The sequence below is a fragment of the Salvelinus fontinalis genome, chromosome 21, assembly GCF_029448725.1.
Source record: "Salvelinus fontinalis isolate EN_2023a chromosome 21, ASM2944872v1, whole genome shotgun sequence".
Classification (NCBI taxonomy): Eukaryota; Metazoa; Chordata; class Actinopteri; order Salmoniformes; family Salmonidae; genus Salvelinus; species Salvelinus fontinalis.
In genome coordinates this window covers 40799031-40815812 of record NC_074685.1, presented here as the reverse complement: position 1 = coordinate 40815812, position 16782 = coordinate 40799031, and the positions used below count along the sequence as shown (strand labels likewise).

The following is a 16782-nucleotide window of genomic DNA, read 5'->3' as shown; positions in this document are numbered from 1 at the left end:
TTTGTCGTGCCCTCTTTGTCTTGGTGTGTTTGGACCATGTTAGTTTGTTGGTGATGTGGACACAAAGGAACTTGAAGCTCTCAACCTGCTCCACTACAGTCCCGTCAATGAGAATGGGGGCGTGCTCGGTCCTCTTTTTCCCGTAGTCCACAATCATCTCCTTTGTCTTGATCACATTGAGGGATAAGTTGTTGTCCTGGCACCACATGGCCAAGTCTCTGACCTCCTCCCTATAGACTGTCTCGTTGTTGTCTGTGATCAGGCCTACCACTGTTGTGTCATCTGCAAACTTAATGATGGTGTTGGAGTCATGCCTGGCTGTGCAGTCATGAGTGAACAGGGAGTACAGGAGGGGGCTGAGCATGCACCCCTGAGGGGCCCCTGTGTTGAGGATCAGCGTGGCGGATGTGTTGTTACTTACCCTTACCACCTGGGGGCGGGCCGTCAGAAAGTCCAAGATCCAGTTGTAGAGGGAGGTGTTTAGTCCCAGGGTCCTTAGCTTATTGATGAACTTTGAGGGCACTACGGTGCTGAACGCTGAGCTGTAGTCAATGATTTGCATTCTCACATAGGTGTTCCTTTTGTCCAGGTGGGAAAGGGCAGTGTGGAGTGTAATAGAGATTACATCATCTGTGGATCTGTTAGAGCGGTATGCAAATTGGAGTGGGTCTAGGGATTCTGGGATAATGCCGTTGACGTGAGCCATGACCAGCCTTTCAAAGCACTTCATGGCTACAGACGTGAGTGCTATGGGTTGGTAGTCATTTAGGCAGGTTACCTTAGTGTTCTTGGGCACAGGGACTATGGTGGTCTGCTTAAAACATGTTGGTATTACAGACTCGGACAGGGAGAGGGTGAAAATGTCAAGTTGGTAGTTTAATCTTCCGCGTAGGTCATCAATTTTATTTTCCAAAGACTGTACGTTTGCTAGCAGAATGGAAGGCAGTGAGGGTTTATTCGATCGCCTACGAATTCTCAGAAGGCAGCCCGCCCTCCGGCCACTTTTTCTCCGCCTTCTCTTGACGTAAATGACGGGGATCTGGGCCTGTTCCCGGGAAAGCAGTATGTCATTCACATCGGCCTCCTCGGATTTGTTAAAGAAAAAAAAGGATTCTGCCAGTTTGTGGTGAGTAATGCAGTTCTGATGTGCAGACGATATTGTCGGTCATAAGAGAGAGTAGCAGCAACATTATGTACAAAATAAGTTTAAAAAATACAAAATAAGCAAAAAACACAATAGGAACACGTAAAATAAGAACAAGTAAAACGTCAGCCTTCTTCTCTGGCGCCATCTTAATTAAGCAATCAGCATCCCATCAAATTAAAGTGTGTGTGTGTCAGTCACCAGATCTCAACACAATGAAACACTTATGGGAGATTATAGATCGGCGCCTGAGACAGCGTTTTCCCCCACCATCAACAAAACACCAAATGATGGAATTTCTGGTGGAAGAATGGTATAGATTTCCAGACACTTGCAGAATCTATGCCAAGGTGTATTGAAGCTGTTCTGGTGACTCGTGGTGACCCAATGCCTTATTAAGACACTTTATGTTGGTGTTTCCATTATTTTGGAAGTTACCTGTTCATCATGAGCACACCTTTATCATAATCAATGTTAGAACCATGCCCAGAGACGAACAACAAAACACATCATAACCGCATAAACATAACAGCGGGCCGTGAGCCACTCAGGAGAAACACAACCACATCATTCAGGGCTATCAACAGTCAGATCCAGACAACACAGCCCTGGAGGCCTGCAAATTTGGGCCGTTAGGGCCAATTAGGTAGACTCACCATGGGCGTGGTCAGCGAGGCATGTCCACTCAGGTAGGAGGAGCTAGAAACCAATAGGCTGAGGCCTAGGCCAGAGCCCGCCTCCTCCGCCGCCACCACCAATGACGGCTGGAGGTGGCATGACAGAGAGGAGGATGAGGAGGAAGAGGGGGAGGAAGAGTGGGAGGCCTGAGGAGGAGAGGAAGGAGAAAATGGAAAAACAAAGGAATGGGGAAAGATAGATAAGAAGAAAGAGACAGAAGCAGTGAGAATAGGGAGCAAAAAGGAATAGGGGAAGAAAAGGAAGAAAGAAATACATGAAAGAGATTAAGAAGAGACAAAGAGAGAAAAGTAGTAAAGTTTATTACCCTAGATATAGAGCAGATGGAGCAGCCGTTTTAGAACCAGAGACAGAAAAGAGGGTTAAGCAGAGGACAGCACCAGTAATGATGGTGACTGTCAGACATGCAGAAATCTACCACAGAAGAAGGGAATCAATGGAGAAAGGAGAAGACTCCTTGTTGCTGACACTGAACATGAATCCAGTGTAATTAGTTCAGCCACACGGTCAGCAAAAGTCATAGGTCATCATTAGGGGTCAGAAGCTTAGAAGTCACCAAATAGTCCAGACACCTGCATTCGCTCACAGTGTTCAGATCTGACTGTGGCACGCTAAACCTACCAAGCTCTCATGGTCTGATTACGGTCCAAACTCTACAGCTTCAAACAAACCAGGTCAACTACAAGGCCCAAAACACACTTGAAATATGATTGTCCTCCCCCATCAGTCTTCTTATCTGACTGGCACTGGCAGACCGTCAAAATGACATTTTTTTCACAAAGCCGTGTAAATCCTGTGACATGGTGGCTTATTGGACAAGAGGAATAGGATGAGGAGGTAAACAGGCTTTTCCCACCCGGGCCTCGACCTCATTAAGTCCACTACACCACCAGCCAAGATTACCAGGCGAGAGAGAGGATGAGGACATGGAGGAGAGAGAGAGAGAGGGAGGAGGATATAGAGGAAAGAGAGAGGGAGGAAAGAAATAGTTGGAGGAAAATAATACTTTACAACAGAAATCATGAAAATAAAGGTCTGGAAAGTGTTAAAATATAGAGTTGTTAGTGGACGGCAAAAGACCACAGACGGTCTCTCTCAGTCCTACTGTACGAAGTGACGTCTGCTTACTGTTAGGGCTGGGGGCTGATTCTATATGTATTGCGATTCTATACTGTGATTTTATTGTGATTCGATGTTCCAAACATATTGCTAAACACATGTCTCCTGCAGAGGGACAAGAGAGAGCCATGATAACACAAGTTTTGATCAGTCATTGACATAAAAGTGCTGAAAACAAATTGGCTCCCTTTTTAAAAAGAAGATGGAGAACAAGCTATGAAGGAAAAATACATCCAACTGGCTGGAATGGAATAGATGAAACGGTATCAAACACATCAAACATATGGAAACCACATGTTTGACTGTTCCATTTATTCTGTTCCAGACATTACACTGAGCCCTTCCTCATATAGCTCCTCCCACCAGCCTCTGCTAGTCTCTACCCAGGTCTAGTCTGATAAATCAAATGACACTTGTCTAACTGGTGACACCATAAAGGTTTTATCTCTACAGGTTAATGCATAGTCTAACCTTACCACTTGACACCTCAATCCCCAGTTATGTTGAACCAATCCCCATTAACCTGAAAATCGATCTGACCTCCCTAGCCCCTCCCCCACAGCTCTCCCCTCTATAGACTGATTGACCGAGAAAAAGAGAAAAATGAGAGAGCAAGAGAAAAAAAAAAACAAGAGAACAAGAGACTAGGCAGACTGAACCAAACCTCTGGACTCTTGTCCTTTCCAGCCAACCAGCCTATAACCAACCTGACGAGTACAAATGACCTCATAGTTTTTCTTCTAGGTCGTGTTCAAAAAGGACTGAAACAGAGAGGGTCCAATAAGAAAGGTCCCTTTTCCTTTCCTGTTGCACGTTTTAAAACATTTTCCATCACATGCCCTAATGAACACGACCCTGCTCTACATTGACACGTGTTCTGGTTGCAAATGACCTATAGACAGTCAACTGTCTTCTGGGGGGGTCATACAGCATAAATGACCCCAGTGAAAATCCGACACCTCACCTTTGACCCCTAGGCAACTAATGTTGCATGACCATGACCTCACTGTTTTGGTTTCACCACATGGGGTTAAACTTTCACCTTTTAGATTACCATGCTTAATTGTTGACATGGAACTAAGTTAGAAGTGTTAAATCATTAACCTTCAACCCCTACGAGTAAAACATTTAACCATTCAGCACTCAACCATGACCACATGGATGTCCACCTGGAGAGGAGACTTCACACAAAGAACCTTGGGCCCCAATTCTTCACACTTTTTCCGTAGTGTGCACTGGCACGCTCCACCTTCATAACCAATGCATCAATCTCTAGTGTCCTTCTGAAACAAGACCTCTACAGAGGATTGAGAAATTCTGAGGTGGTGTAGCCAATAAGGGCTCCCAGAATGCTTGAGTGGGGGGTGAAGACTTGAGGGTGATCATACACACTCACCAGCTGCCTCTGCTTGGGGGGCAGGGCGGGGGGCGGGAAGAGGGGTATGGGAAGGGGTTCGTGGACCGAGTCGGTGCTACTGAAGGAGTCGTTTAGGCCGTAGACGTCCTGGAAGCGTTTGTTCCTCTGCTCATAGATGCTCTCATTCTGTGGGGTCTGGTAGAACACTGAGGGCTGGGGCTCTGAGTAGTCCTCCACAAACTGCATGTACGCCAGGACTGGAGGGAGATTACATAGCAGGAGATTAAAAGTGATTCAAGTGAAACGTTAAACACGCACACTACCAGCCTCAATTTTCTTTCCCTCCATCTCTTCCAGTCCTATCCCTTCCTTTCTCCAGCACCCCCCCCACCTCTCCATCTCTCCCTCTGCCACTCACCGTGCTTGCTCCTCTTCTCAGGCAGTGGCGGTGGACTAGAGGGCAGGTCGGTGCTCTCGCTAGCCAGGTACTGGTCCACGAACACCCCCCCGTTGCTCTGGGGCATGGGCGAGTTGGGAGTGAAGAGGGGCGTGGGGTGCAGCAGCTCCTCCTCTGACAGGTTATCGTATTGGGAAGGGGACCTCTCGTTGAGGGGCCCCCCCGAGGAGCCACACCCGTCCTGATAGGGCGAAACCTGGGAGCTGCGCCGCTTCTTCTGGGGTAATGCTGGAGGAGCACTGATGCGGGATGGTTGTAAGGGGATGATATGGGAACCGGGCTGGGGTGTCCAGTACTCAGACTGGGGTGGGTGGGGTTGTTGGTGGTGGGGGGCGGGTGGTGACCTGAACCGGGGGTGAGGAGGCACAGGAGAGGAGCACTCACTGTGGGACTCGGGGAGGGGGGACAGGGACATGACCCCTGAGGGGGTGGCAGTGGAGGGCAGGTGGGTGTCCCCTGTGAAGACAGCGAGGTCCTGGTGGAGGAAGTCATAGTCGGGGTCGTAACTCTCTGTGTTGTCTGGAGAAAAATATATATGTTTTTACTGTCAAATACACTAGATAGGTGCAGTGAAATGTGTTGTAAAAGAGAGAGACAAGAGGTTAGAGAGGGGGACATTTGTAGAGAAAATAACAAGTGCTTGTGGTTAGGTGAGGCTGTTGACATGTAAAGTGGGTGTTTGTTCAGTCTATGTATTTTTGTCCATCTTTACTAAAACAATTGTGTGCATTCTATTGTGTGTATTTTCATTTTGTGTGAGAATGTATGCACATGTTCAAAAATGTGTGTTTTTCTATTTCAGTACATTCAGTGTATAAAGATCAACCGTGACAATTATGACTGTCTAATTGTATGTATATGTGTTTGTGCCCCTACCCAGTGTCTCACAGCTAGTATTTCTGGAGCACTGTCCACTGTCCTGTTCCATGGAACAGAGCTGCTCTTCAGACCTGCTGAGCTTCCCCATGCTGCTGTAGGGCGAGAGGCGCGGAGAGTCACACCCATACGACTGGCTGCCCCCTGAGAAACGCCTCTGGAGGAACTCCTGCTCATAGTCCTGCTGCTGCACACACAGACAGACAGAGACAAAGACAGACACATATACACAGACAGACAATCAAAGAAGAAACCAGTGAAGTCGGCTACACAGTCAGTTTCATCAAACAATAGAAAACTTTGTGGATATATGATCCAGTGATGGCCGGCCTAATCAAGTCTGATTTAGTCAGTCACTAGTTATGTATCCATCACTGTATCACGTTATTTCACTATAGTCTGGTAATCCACCCTGATCATACTCTGATGCAGATGCTCTATAGTAGACCAGTGTACAAGATCACAGTATTACTATCGAGTAAGTGGGTGTTATTCAACCATAACCCTTGGTGTGGGTTGGTGGTACCTGTCTGTGGACGCTGCAAGGCAGGCTGGAGCCGCGGCTCATGGGGGCCACCACTGCCACCCGAGTGGGCGACGAGGCCGACTGACGTTTCTTTGGGGGCAAAGCTGGAGGAGGACTGGAGAGAGAGAAGTAGGACATAGGACAATCAGTGAGAATAGAGGTTTTTAGGCTTCTGATACCCAACCAGGCGGACAAAAAAGAGATTGTGAGATGACACTGAGGGGTTGTTATGGTCAGCATTTCCTGCTTAATGCCTCTTTTTCAATCACCTCTGGAGTAGCACAAACAGAAGTTGGGCTTTCCAGGTTATCACACTGCAATCATCACAAGTCAATGGCAGATTTAAAGGCACAACATAAAATCAGCAGGTCAAGGATACATGTGGGACCATGACTGGGAAAGTGATGACAGTTATGATATGTACAAACCAAACAGATACATATATGAATGTTTATATGACATCATTGGTACACACTCATGCACCAAGCTTTCTCCTGATTGGATAAGGGCTTCATTGTACGGCGTGATGCAATGACGCATAATTAGGAACTCAAGCATGCAAGACAAGACACTCCACCAATCAGGCACTCAACCTATCAAGATTCTTCCGGGACGGGATTGGACAGTTATTAAGGAAACAGGATGTCACAATGCAGGGGGATGACCCTACTGGCTAACGTACGTGTCAGACTTTGTGGATCTCCGTTGGCCAGCAAAAGTGGGGTCAGTAGTCAAGTGTGCTCTGTTCCCAGGACAACATGGAGAGAGGGATGGAAAGTAGATAAAGAGAGTGAAAGAGAGAGAGGAAGAAAAAGTAAGAGAAAGACAGCAGTGCACCTCAAAAGCCTAGTAGTAGTAGTATTCAAGGTTTTGATCTAATCTTCCGGCCAAGTCCAAGGCCTATTGATTTTTCATAGCTCCACTTCCTTAAGCCCACAGAAAATTAATGCCTGTCTACCACCTTCCGTTTCGCCACCTCTTATGACGACCCTTTTTCCACTAAAGAGGAGAAGGCCATCTAGGCCAGTGGTTCCCAAACTTTTTATAGTCCCGTACCCCTTCGAACATTCAATCTCCATCTGCATACTCCCTCTAGCACCAGGGTCAGCGCACTCTCAAATGTTGTTTTTGCCATCATTGTAAGCCTGCCACACACTATACAATATATTTATTACACATAAGAATGAGTGTGAGTTTGTCGTCACAACCCGGCTCATGGGAAGTGATGAAGAGCTCTTATAGGACCAGGGCAGAAAATATAACAATAATCAATCATTTTTCTCTTTATTTAGCCATCTTACATATAAAACCTTATTTGTTCATCAACAATTGTGAATAACTCACCACAGGTTAATGAGAAGGGTGTGCTTGAAAGGATGCACATAACTCTGCAATGTTGGGTTGTATTGGAGAGAGTCTCAGTCAAATAATTTTCAACACAGTCTGTGCCTGTATTTAGTTTTCATGCTAGTGAGGGCCGAGAATCCACTCTCACATAGGTACGTGGTTGCAAAGGGCATCAGTGTCTTAACAGTGCGATTTGCCAAGGCAAGAAACTATGAGCGCAGCCCAATCCAGAAATCTGGCAGTGGCTTCTAATTAAATTACATTTTCACAGAACCGCTTGTTGCAATTTCGATGAGGCTCTTGTTCAGATATGGTTAAGTGGACTGGAGGCAGGGCATGAAAGGGATAACGAACCCAGTTGTTTGTGACGTCCGTTTCGGGAAAGTAACAGTGTAATTGCGTACCCAGCTCACTCAGGTGCTTCGCTATATCACATTTGACATTGTCCTTAAGCTTTAGTTCATTTGCACACAAAAAAAATCATACAATGATGGAAAGACCTGTGTTGTCCTTGTTAATGCAGACAGAAAATAGCTCCAACTTCTTAATCATCGCCTCAATTTTGTCCCGCACATTGAATATAGTTGGGGGAGAGTCCCTGTAATGCTAGATTCAGATCATTCAGGCGAGAAAAAACATCACCCAGATAGGCCAGTCGTGTGAGAAACTCGTCATCATGCAAGCGGTCAGGCAAGTAAAAATTATGGTCAATAAAGAAAACTTTAAGCTCGTCTCTCAATTCAAAAAAACGTGTCAATACTTTGCCCCTTGACAACCAGCGCACTTCTGTATGTTGTGAAAGCGTTACATGGTCGCTGCCCATATCATTGCATAATGCAGAAAATACACAAGAGTTCAGGGGCCTTGCTTAAAAAAAGTTAACCATTTTCACTGTAGTGTCCAAAACATCTTTCAAGCTGTCAGGCATTCCCTTGGCAGCAAGAGCTTCTCGGTGGATGCTGCAGGGTACCCAAGTGGTGTCGGGAGCAACTGCTTGCACGCACGTTACCACTCCACATTATCTCCCTGTCATGGCTTTTGCGCCATCAGTACAGACACCAACACATCTTGACCACCAAAGTCCATTTGATGTCACAAAGCTGTCCAGTACTTTAAAAATATCCTCTCCTGTTGTCCTGGTTTCCAGTGGTTTGCAGAAGAGGATGTCTTCCTTAATTGACCCCCCATAAACGTAACGTACATATACTAGGAGCTGTGCCATGCTCGGCACCTCTGCTGACTCATCCAGCTGTAACACATAGAATTCACTGGCTTGTATGCAACGCAGTAATTGTTTCAAAACATCTCCTGCCATGTCACTGATGCGTCATGAAACAGTGTTGTTTGATGAAGGCATTGTCTGTATAGTTTTTTTGGGGGCCTTTTCCCCCAGCATTGTCCCAGCCATATCCGCGGCAGCAGGAAGAATTAAGTCCTCCACAATAGCATGGGGCTTGCCTGTCCTAGCCACTCGGTAGCTCACCATATAAGATGCTTCTAGCCTTCTTATTAATGGTATCTGTTGCTTTTATACATGTCTTACTACTCGAAAGTTGTCTTTATTCTCACTCAAACTCCTGTGGCTTATATTTCAAATTGTCATGTTTCGTTTCTAAATGTCTGCACAAGAGTGAAGGTTTCCCACGAGAGAGTAACAGTTAATGTGATTGGATGTTAATTATTTGACTAGGCTACCTAGGCTACCTGTATTTGACATTGTGTTGTTATTTCGCTGAACACTAGATGGTTTCATTTTATTTTTGGCAGTGAAACGAGGCTACTCAGGCGAGAGGGAAAAAAACTCACCCAAATGTATAGCCCCGTTGAAATGTATTTACACATGTATTTATTTATTTTTGATGAATGGAATAAATTAAAAAATATATATATCTTGATTAGATAAGTATTCAACCCCCTTTGGCAGCAATTACAGTCTTTTTGGGTAAGTCTCAAATATAGTACAATATTTGCCCATATTCTTTTTTAAACTCTTCAAGATCTGTCAAGTTGGTTGTAGATCATTGCTAGACAGCCAATCTCAAGTCTTGCCATAGATTTTCAAACTGATTTAGGTCAAAACCTTAACTAGGCCACTCAAGAACATTCAATGTTGTCTAGGTAAGCAACTCCAGTGTATATTTGGCTTTGAGTTTCAGGTTATTGTCCTGCTGAAAGGTGAACTTGTCTCCCAGTGTCTGGTGGAAAACAGACTGAACCAGGTTTTCCTCTAGGATTTTGCCTGTGCTTAGCTCTTTTCCACCCCCCCAAAAAAACTCCCTACCCCTTGACGATGATGAGCATATCCATAACACGATGCAGACACCTCCATGCTTGAAAATATGAAGAGTGGTAGTCAGTGATGTGTTTGCCCCAAACATAATGCTTTGATTCAAGACAAAGTTAATTTATTTGCCACACTTTTTGCAGTAATACTTTAGTGCTTTATTGCAAACAGGATGCATGTTTTTGAGTTTTTTTCTTTCTGCACAGGCTTCCTTATTTGTACTCTCATTTAGGTTAGTATTGTGGGGTAACTACAATGTTGTTGATCCATCCTCAGTTTTCTGCTATCACAGCCATTAAACTAACTTCCTCTCCAGCAACTGAGTTAGGAAGGACGCCTGTATCTTTGTAGTGACTGGGTGTTTTGATACACTATCCAAAGTGTAATTAATAACTTCACCATGCTCAAAGGGATATTCACTGTCTGCTTTAATTATTTTTACCCATCTAACAATAGGTGCCCTTCATTTTGAGGCATTGGAAAACCTCCCTGGTCCTTGTGGTTGAATCTGTGTTTGAAATTCACTGCTTGACTGAGGGACCTTACAGATAATTGTATGTGTGGGGTACAGAGATGAGGTAGTCATTCAAAAATAATTTTAGACACTATTATTGCACACAGTGAGTCCACACAACTTATTATGTGACTTGTTAAGCAAATGTTTACTCTTGAACGTATTTAGTCTTGCCATAACAAAGGGGTTGAATACTTATTGACTTAAGACATTTCATTTTTTAAATTTTATTATTTGTAAAAATAAAAAATAAAAAAAGATCCACTTTGACAGTGGGAAATTCTGTGTATGTGGATCAGTGGCACAAAATCTCAATTTAATCAATTTAAATGTTAAATTCGGGCTGTAACAACAAAATGTGGACAAAGTCAAGGTGTGTGAATAATTTCTGAAGGCACTGTATGTTGTAGATTAATAGAATTCCTCTTTAAGATAAAAGTTTACCAAATTTGTTTGAAAATTATGGATAAAGAGACTACAGCCCTGGTCAAAAGAAGTGCACTACACAGGGAATAGGGTGCTATTTGCGAGATACCATGACATGTTTCAGACTCAATTAGACCTAATTCATAAATAGACCCTGACCTCATGTCAGATGACTGCATCAACATTTCAGTTTATCTACACTTCACCTCCTCTCTGGCAGATTTCTAAAATAAAACATTCAGAAGGTCTCATGCAACAGCACCAAAAATGATTTATGCTGACCAGCACAAACGTTTCAGTTTTATCTTCACTTCACTTCCTCTTTGGCAGAATTCTAAAAAGAAAAAGCTTCCAGAAGTGCTCACGCAACAGCACCACAGAAGCGGTCACTTACACCATGTGGCACTGGACCGCTTCTGCTTTTTTTCTGACTACAGACACTCGAGACTGCAGGTTCCTTCTCATTACTGTGGCAGGGGGGAACTTCTCTTTCCACTGGGAACTTACAGTAACAAACATGACCGCTTTAAGACAGTCAGAAACAGGAACTTGAAAGCGATTGAATGACAATTTCACTCATTGAAATCAGTGTGCAACAACTCATACAGAGAGTGAAATATTATTTGTTTTTGTTTCACTAAGGTAAAGCGAGTCTAAGCGGGACAGTACTGAAAAACCACTCTCACGCTACATGGGTGCATCTCAATAGTCTCAAGTAGCTTCATCTCCTAATTTCTTCGCCTTCTTCCAAGTTAAAGAAATATCTCATTCAAAATATCTGGAAGAAGCCAATTCAATGAATTGCAGATGAGGACAGGGCGATGAGAAGATGAAGCCCTACACAACTGAAAATGTTGAATACACCATATTTAAGACCCAGGGAAAAACTCTGGGCCCTAAAACTAAAAGGCCCTAAAGATTCGGTCTGGTCTAGTGGGCCCTGGTGCATACTATTGGTATGCCACTGTCGATTATATCCAAAGATGGAGTCCAGTGTTCCATTCACCTGAGTGCATCCATTTTCAGGCCAGGGAGGGGGGGTTTGGGCGGAGCTACGTCCTCCTCTGCCATGTCCGTCACAGCCTCGGTGAGCGGGGTCTTACTCAGGATCTCCCTCTCCCGTTCTGTCAGTGGCAACTCTGACCTGCTGGGAACAGCAGTGTGTGTGACAGAGATAGACTGACAGGAAAAAGTCTGGTGTATGTAGGGTTGTTTGTGTGCGTTCACTCACCTCTCTGGTGTAGTGACAGGTGGTGGTGGGGGTTTGTTGGGTATGGTGGGGGAGGGTTGCTCCTGTTTCTCTATGGTGAGTTTGACCAGCTCCTGTTAGAACAACAACTTCAATGTGTACAGTATACTGTTTTCAATCAGATTAAGATGTTTTCATTACATAATTTAGACAAAACTGAGTGGTCAGAGAGCAGACCTGGGTCAAATGCATTCAGTTGCAAAGACTTTTGAAGTATTTGCACTTTCGGGACCATTCCATTTGGTGCCATTGTACGAGGCAAGCTAACCAAACCACAACATATGTATTTGAAAGTAGGCCTATTTGACAAATGTATTTGCCCCAGCTCGGCAAGGGAGAAACAGACACTATGACCCTCTCTGAGAGCCGTGGAAAGCTGCAAGCTATCGTTTCACAGACTGTCCCTCTTACCTTAACCCCATCCAGGACGGCTTTGATGACTGTCGTGACCGCGACCACGTTGTCCTTGTCATCAAGGTCGATGCCGTCCAGCATGACGTGGTCGGACCAGCGGATCAGGTTGGCAAGGCTCTGGTACACCCGGTTGTGACACGACGACACAGCCGAACTGAAGAGTAAGGAGAGAAGTGACAGTAAATGACAGGAAGGAAGAGATGGACAGAAAGGGGAGGCTGAGATTGGGGGGGGGAAGCAAATGGAGAAAAGGGGGGAGGGCGTAGAACAGTAGAGTGATGGCAGGATTACAGGGAAGAGGTAAGGAAGGATGGAAACAGAGAATGTAAGAGGGGAACAGAGAATGTAAGAGGGGAACAGAGAATGTAAGAGGGGAACAGAGAATGTAAGAGGGGAACAGGGAATGGAAGAGGGGAACAGAGAATGGAAGAGGGGAACAGAGAATGGAAGAGGGGAACAGAGAATGGAAGAGGGGAACAGAGTGGGGGTGTAGGGAAGAGGAGCGAGGGATACAACCTTTAATGTCAGGTTCTATAGATTGAGAATACGGACAACTAGCTAGACTAAAGGACTACATCTCTTCTCCCGCACTGTGACAGCCATATGCGTTAACTCAATGTCTCCCCTGAGGGGATTTATTGAGGAAGTGTGTGTGTGCGCGCGTGTGTGTGACTGGAAAAAGTGTGTTTGTGGTGGTATTAAGTGGAGAATGTGTCTGTGCTGGTTTAGGTGTGAGGTGTCTGTTCTGGGCTAGGTGAATGTGGCTGTGCTGAATGGACCCTTGAGAAACAGTAGGGCGTGGTGGAGGTTCAGACCAGTCACAACACGCTGCAGCTGATTCACAACTCTGGAATATCCCTCCTGTCTCTACAGGATACAGCTCAGAGAAATAGCATCTATACAACGGTCCTCCCCATGAGTTTACCAGTCAAATTTCAAGGGTTACAGGTTCCAAGCCTTTTCTATAGATTCTATGTCTATGATACTGCTACAGTAGAGCTAAGGGCTGTATGGGCAAAATGGAGCCTAAGACCGGGGCTAAGGCTCGTGGCCACAATGAACAAACTAAGTAGGCAAGAGGAGAGAGCCAAGCAAAAGACAATTAAGCAATAACAACTGGGGTCATATTAAAGCATCTCAAAGTAGAAGTGCAGATGATCTAGCATCAGATTTGATTTTTAGATCACATTGAATAAGATTACATGGACAATGAGGACCTGATCCTAGATCCGAGTCTAGTCTAAGACACTTTATGTCTAAGAAACTTTATGAATACTGGACCCAGGTGGTTCCAGAAGCAGAGGTGTAGGACTTGAGTCCCTGAGGCGGGTTGTGATCTCGGACGGTTGTCACCAACCTTTTCCGAGCCAAGATCAGTTTCTGAGTCAAAACGCAGGCTGAGATCTATCGCTCAGAATTTAAAAAACAAGACATGAAAAACATAAGCCTATGCAACATTAAAACCAGTTCTGTAGCAATGAGGTGTGTGCAGTAGGCGATAGGCCCAATACAATGCTTGAATTTCCCTGCCAATGACATTGCAATGTTGTTCTTCTCAGATGTTTATATTATATTTCAAAACTTGAGGTATATGATCACACTGGTATTATAAAATGGGTGGGTCTAATCCTGAATGCTGATTGGTTAAAACCACAATCCAGCTGGTGTCTATTTTACAAGTTACCACCCGCTAAATCTATGACGTTGAAATGCGTTGTATGACTTGCGGGGCAGAGCTGAGTGAGCATAAATTGAAATCATTTCCTAAATGTTTTATTTTACTGGACTGATGGTGCCTGCATCTGATGGTCAGTCTCAGTGGTGGAAGACTGACCAAAAAGGAGACAACGTCTTCCGGTTGGTGGCGAAAGTCGAGTTAGGAGTAACAAATAATGAAGTGCTATGACCAAAGAACGGGAAATATTCCTTTATATTAAAAAAAGACACAAGCCGCTAATAATAACAAAACAAGCCTATTGATACACTTTGTAGCACGAGGGGATAAGAAGAAGCGTGTGGCTCATAAAAAAGTGTTGAATAAAGTGTTGACAGTGCTGAAGAAATAGGTAAACATTAACTCAGTCAGAATAACAGGAGCTCTTTCCAGATATGAAATACCAGAGCACTCGAGATGAACAATCACACTGAAAACTCCAGGAAGCCTGAGGTGATTATGTCTCACCATGATGTCACCAAGTGTAGCTCCTGATGATGTCACAACATCCGTTCTCCTTTTTGAGCAACGTTCCAACAGGACACGTTAAAAGCAGCTAGATAGCAGTTGATGATCAAACCACTTCAATTAGGTTGTTACATAACGTCTTGGGGAATGGAGACACCATTTGTTTACATTATTTTGGGGCAAAACAGCAAGAACATTCTGTGAGGATGTAGTACGCAGCCCATCTCACTAAGGGGCAACATGCCTAGGCTATGACTGGGTAACAATATGTAAGGAATGACCAACGGTCTCCCCTAAATGCTCAAATGTGTATATATGACACAACAAACAACAAAGTGAATAGAAATTTGGTAACAAAAAACCTCACCAAAATAAAAACAAAATACGGTATGATCATATACTGGGCCAAAGATCCCTCACCAATGCTGAATACTAACCAAAGCCCATTTCCTTTTACCTATAGTACCAGTCAAAAGATACAACTACTCATTCAAGGGTATTTCTTTATTTGTACATTTAACATTTACATTTAAGTCATTTAGCAGACGCTCTTATCCAGAGCGACTTACAAATTGGAAAGTTCATACATATTCATCCTGGTCCCCCCGTGGGAATTGAACCCTGGTCCCCCCGTGGGAATTGAACCCACAACCCTGGCGTTGCAAGCGCCGTGCTCTACCAACTGAGTCACACGGGACCACAATTTGTACTATTTTCTACATTGTAGAATAATAGTGAAGACATCAAAATTATGAAATAACACATATGGAATCATGTAGTAACAAAAAAAAAGTGTTAGAAGAATCTAAAATCTAAAGTATATTTATATTTGTTTAACTTCTTAGGTATAGGGGGCGACATTTTCACTTTTGGATGAATTTGTGCCCAAATTAAACGGCCTCGTACTCTGTCCTAGATCATATGATATGCATATTATTATTACTATTGGATAGAAAACACTCTGAAGTTTCTAAAACTGTTTGAATTATATCTGTGAGTAAAACAGAACTCATATGGCAGGCAAACTTCCAAACAGGAAGTGAAAAATCTGAAATAGGTCGCTGTGAAAGGCATCACCTATTCAATTGCCTTATATTTATGGATCTGTATGCACTTCATACGCCTTCCACTAGATGTCAACAGGCAGTAGAACATGGATTGAAGCATATAGCTTCATGTGGGACCGGATGAGAGCCTTTGGAGTGACAAGTCAGGCAGATTGCCAGTTCTTGGCCACGCACAGAGGGCATGTGATGTCTTTGTCTGCACTGCGTTAGATAGACATGAAGAAATGCTCCGTTTGGGACGTTATTGGATATATATGAGAAAAACATCCTGAAGATTGATTCTCAACTGAGTTTGAACAGTTTATTCGACTTGTAATACCACTTTTTGAAGTTTTCGTTCAACGTTTTCGTTCAATTGCGCAAGTGTTTGGACACGTGAACTGCACATGCTAGCCAAAGTTGCTAATTCGACAGAAGTAATGGACATTATAAAACAAACAAAAAACGATTTATTGTGGAACTAGGATTCCTGGCACTGCATTCTGATGAAAGATCATCAAAAGTAAGGGAATATTTATGATGTAATTTCGTATTTCTGTTGACTCGAACATGGCGGAGAATGGCTGAGCGCTGTCTCAGATTATTGCATGCTGTGCTTTTTACTAAAGTTATTTTTTTTAAATCTAGCACAGCGGTTGCATTAAGAACCAGTGTATCTTTAATTATATGTACAACATGGATTTTTCATCAAAGTTTTATGATGAGTATTTCTGTATTTCACGTTGCTCTCTGTAATTATTCTGGCTATTTTGGAGCCATTTCTGAACATGGCGCCAATGTAAAACCACGATTTGTGGCTATAAATATGCACATAAACAAAACATAAATGTATTGTATAACATGATGTCATATGACTGTCATCTGATGAAGTTGTTCAAAGGTTAGTGATTAATTTGATCTCTATTTGTGGGTTTTGTGAAAGCCATCTTTCCTGTGAAAAAATGGCTGTGTTGTTTGGGATATGGTGGTGAGCTAACATAAATATATGTTGTGTTTTTGCTGTAAAACATTTAAAAAATCTGACATGTTGGCTGGATTCACAAGATGTTTATCTTTCATTTGCTGTATTGGACTTGTGATTTCATGAAATTATATTATATCCCTGTGGCACTAGGCTAGGCTAT

At 43.7% G+C, this 16782-nt stretch overlaps 1 protein-coding gene across 8 annotated transcripts in view; it reads right to left on the bottom strand.

The window, feature by feature from the left end:
- The window catches only part of LOC129818884 (rap guanine nucleotide exchange factor 1-like), a 78534-nt gene that overhangs the window by 19986 nt on the left and 41766 nt on the right, over window positions 1–16782 (bottom strand). For 3 of the 8 annotated variants that reach the window (XM_055875195.1, XM_055875196.1, XM_055875200.1), the window contains exons 4-12: window positions 12407–12563; window positions 11978–12069; window positions 11753–11893; window positions 6858–6917; window positions 6176–6290; window positions 5650–5836; window positions 4735–5292; window positions 4356–4573; window positions 1801–1968 (exon numbers count right to left, since the gene is read on the bottom strand). In XM_055875195.1, coding sequence (XP_055731170.1) covers window positions 1801–1968; window positions 4356–4573; window positions 4735–5292; window positions 5650–5836; window positions 6176–6290; window positions 6858–6917; window positions 11753–11893; window positions 11978–12069; window positions 12407–12563 — 1696 coding nt within the window. The remainder of the gene's footprint in view (window positions 1–1800; window positions 1969–4355; window positions 4574–4734; window positions 5293–5649; window positions 5837–6175; window positions 6291–6857; window positions 6918–11752; window positions 11894–11977; window positions 12070–12406; window positions 12564–16782) is intronic. The other 5 variants (XM_055875197.1, XM_055875202.1, XM_055875198.1 and 2 more) reach the window with 4 other exon arrangements.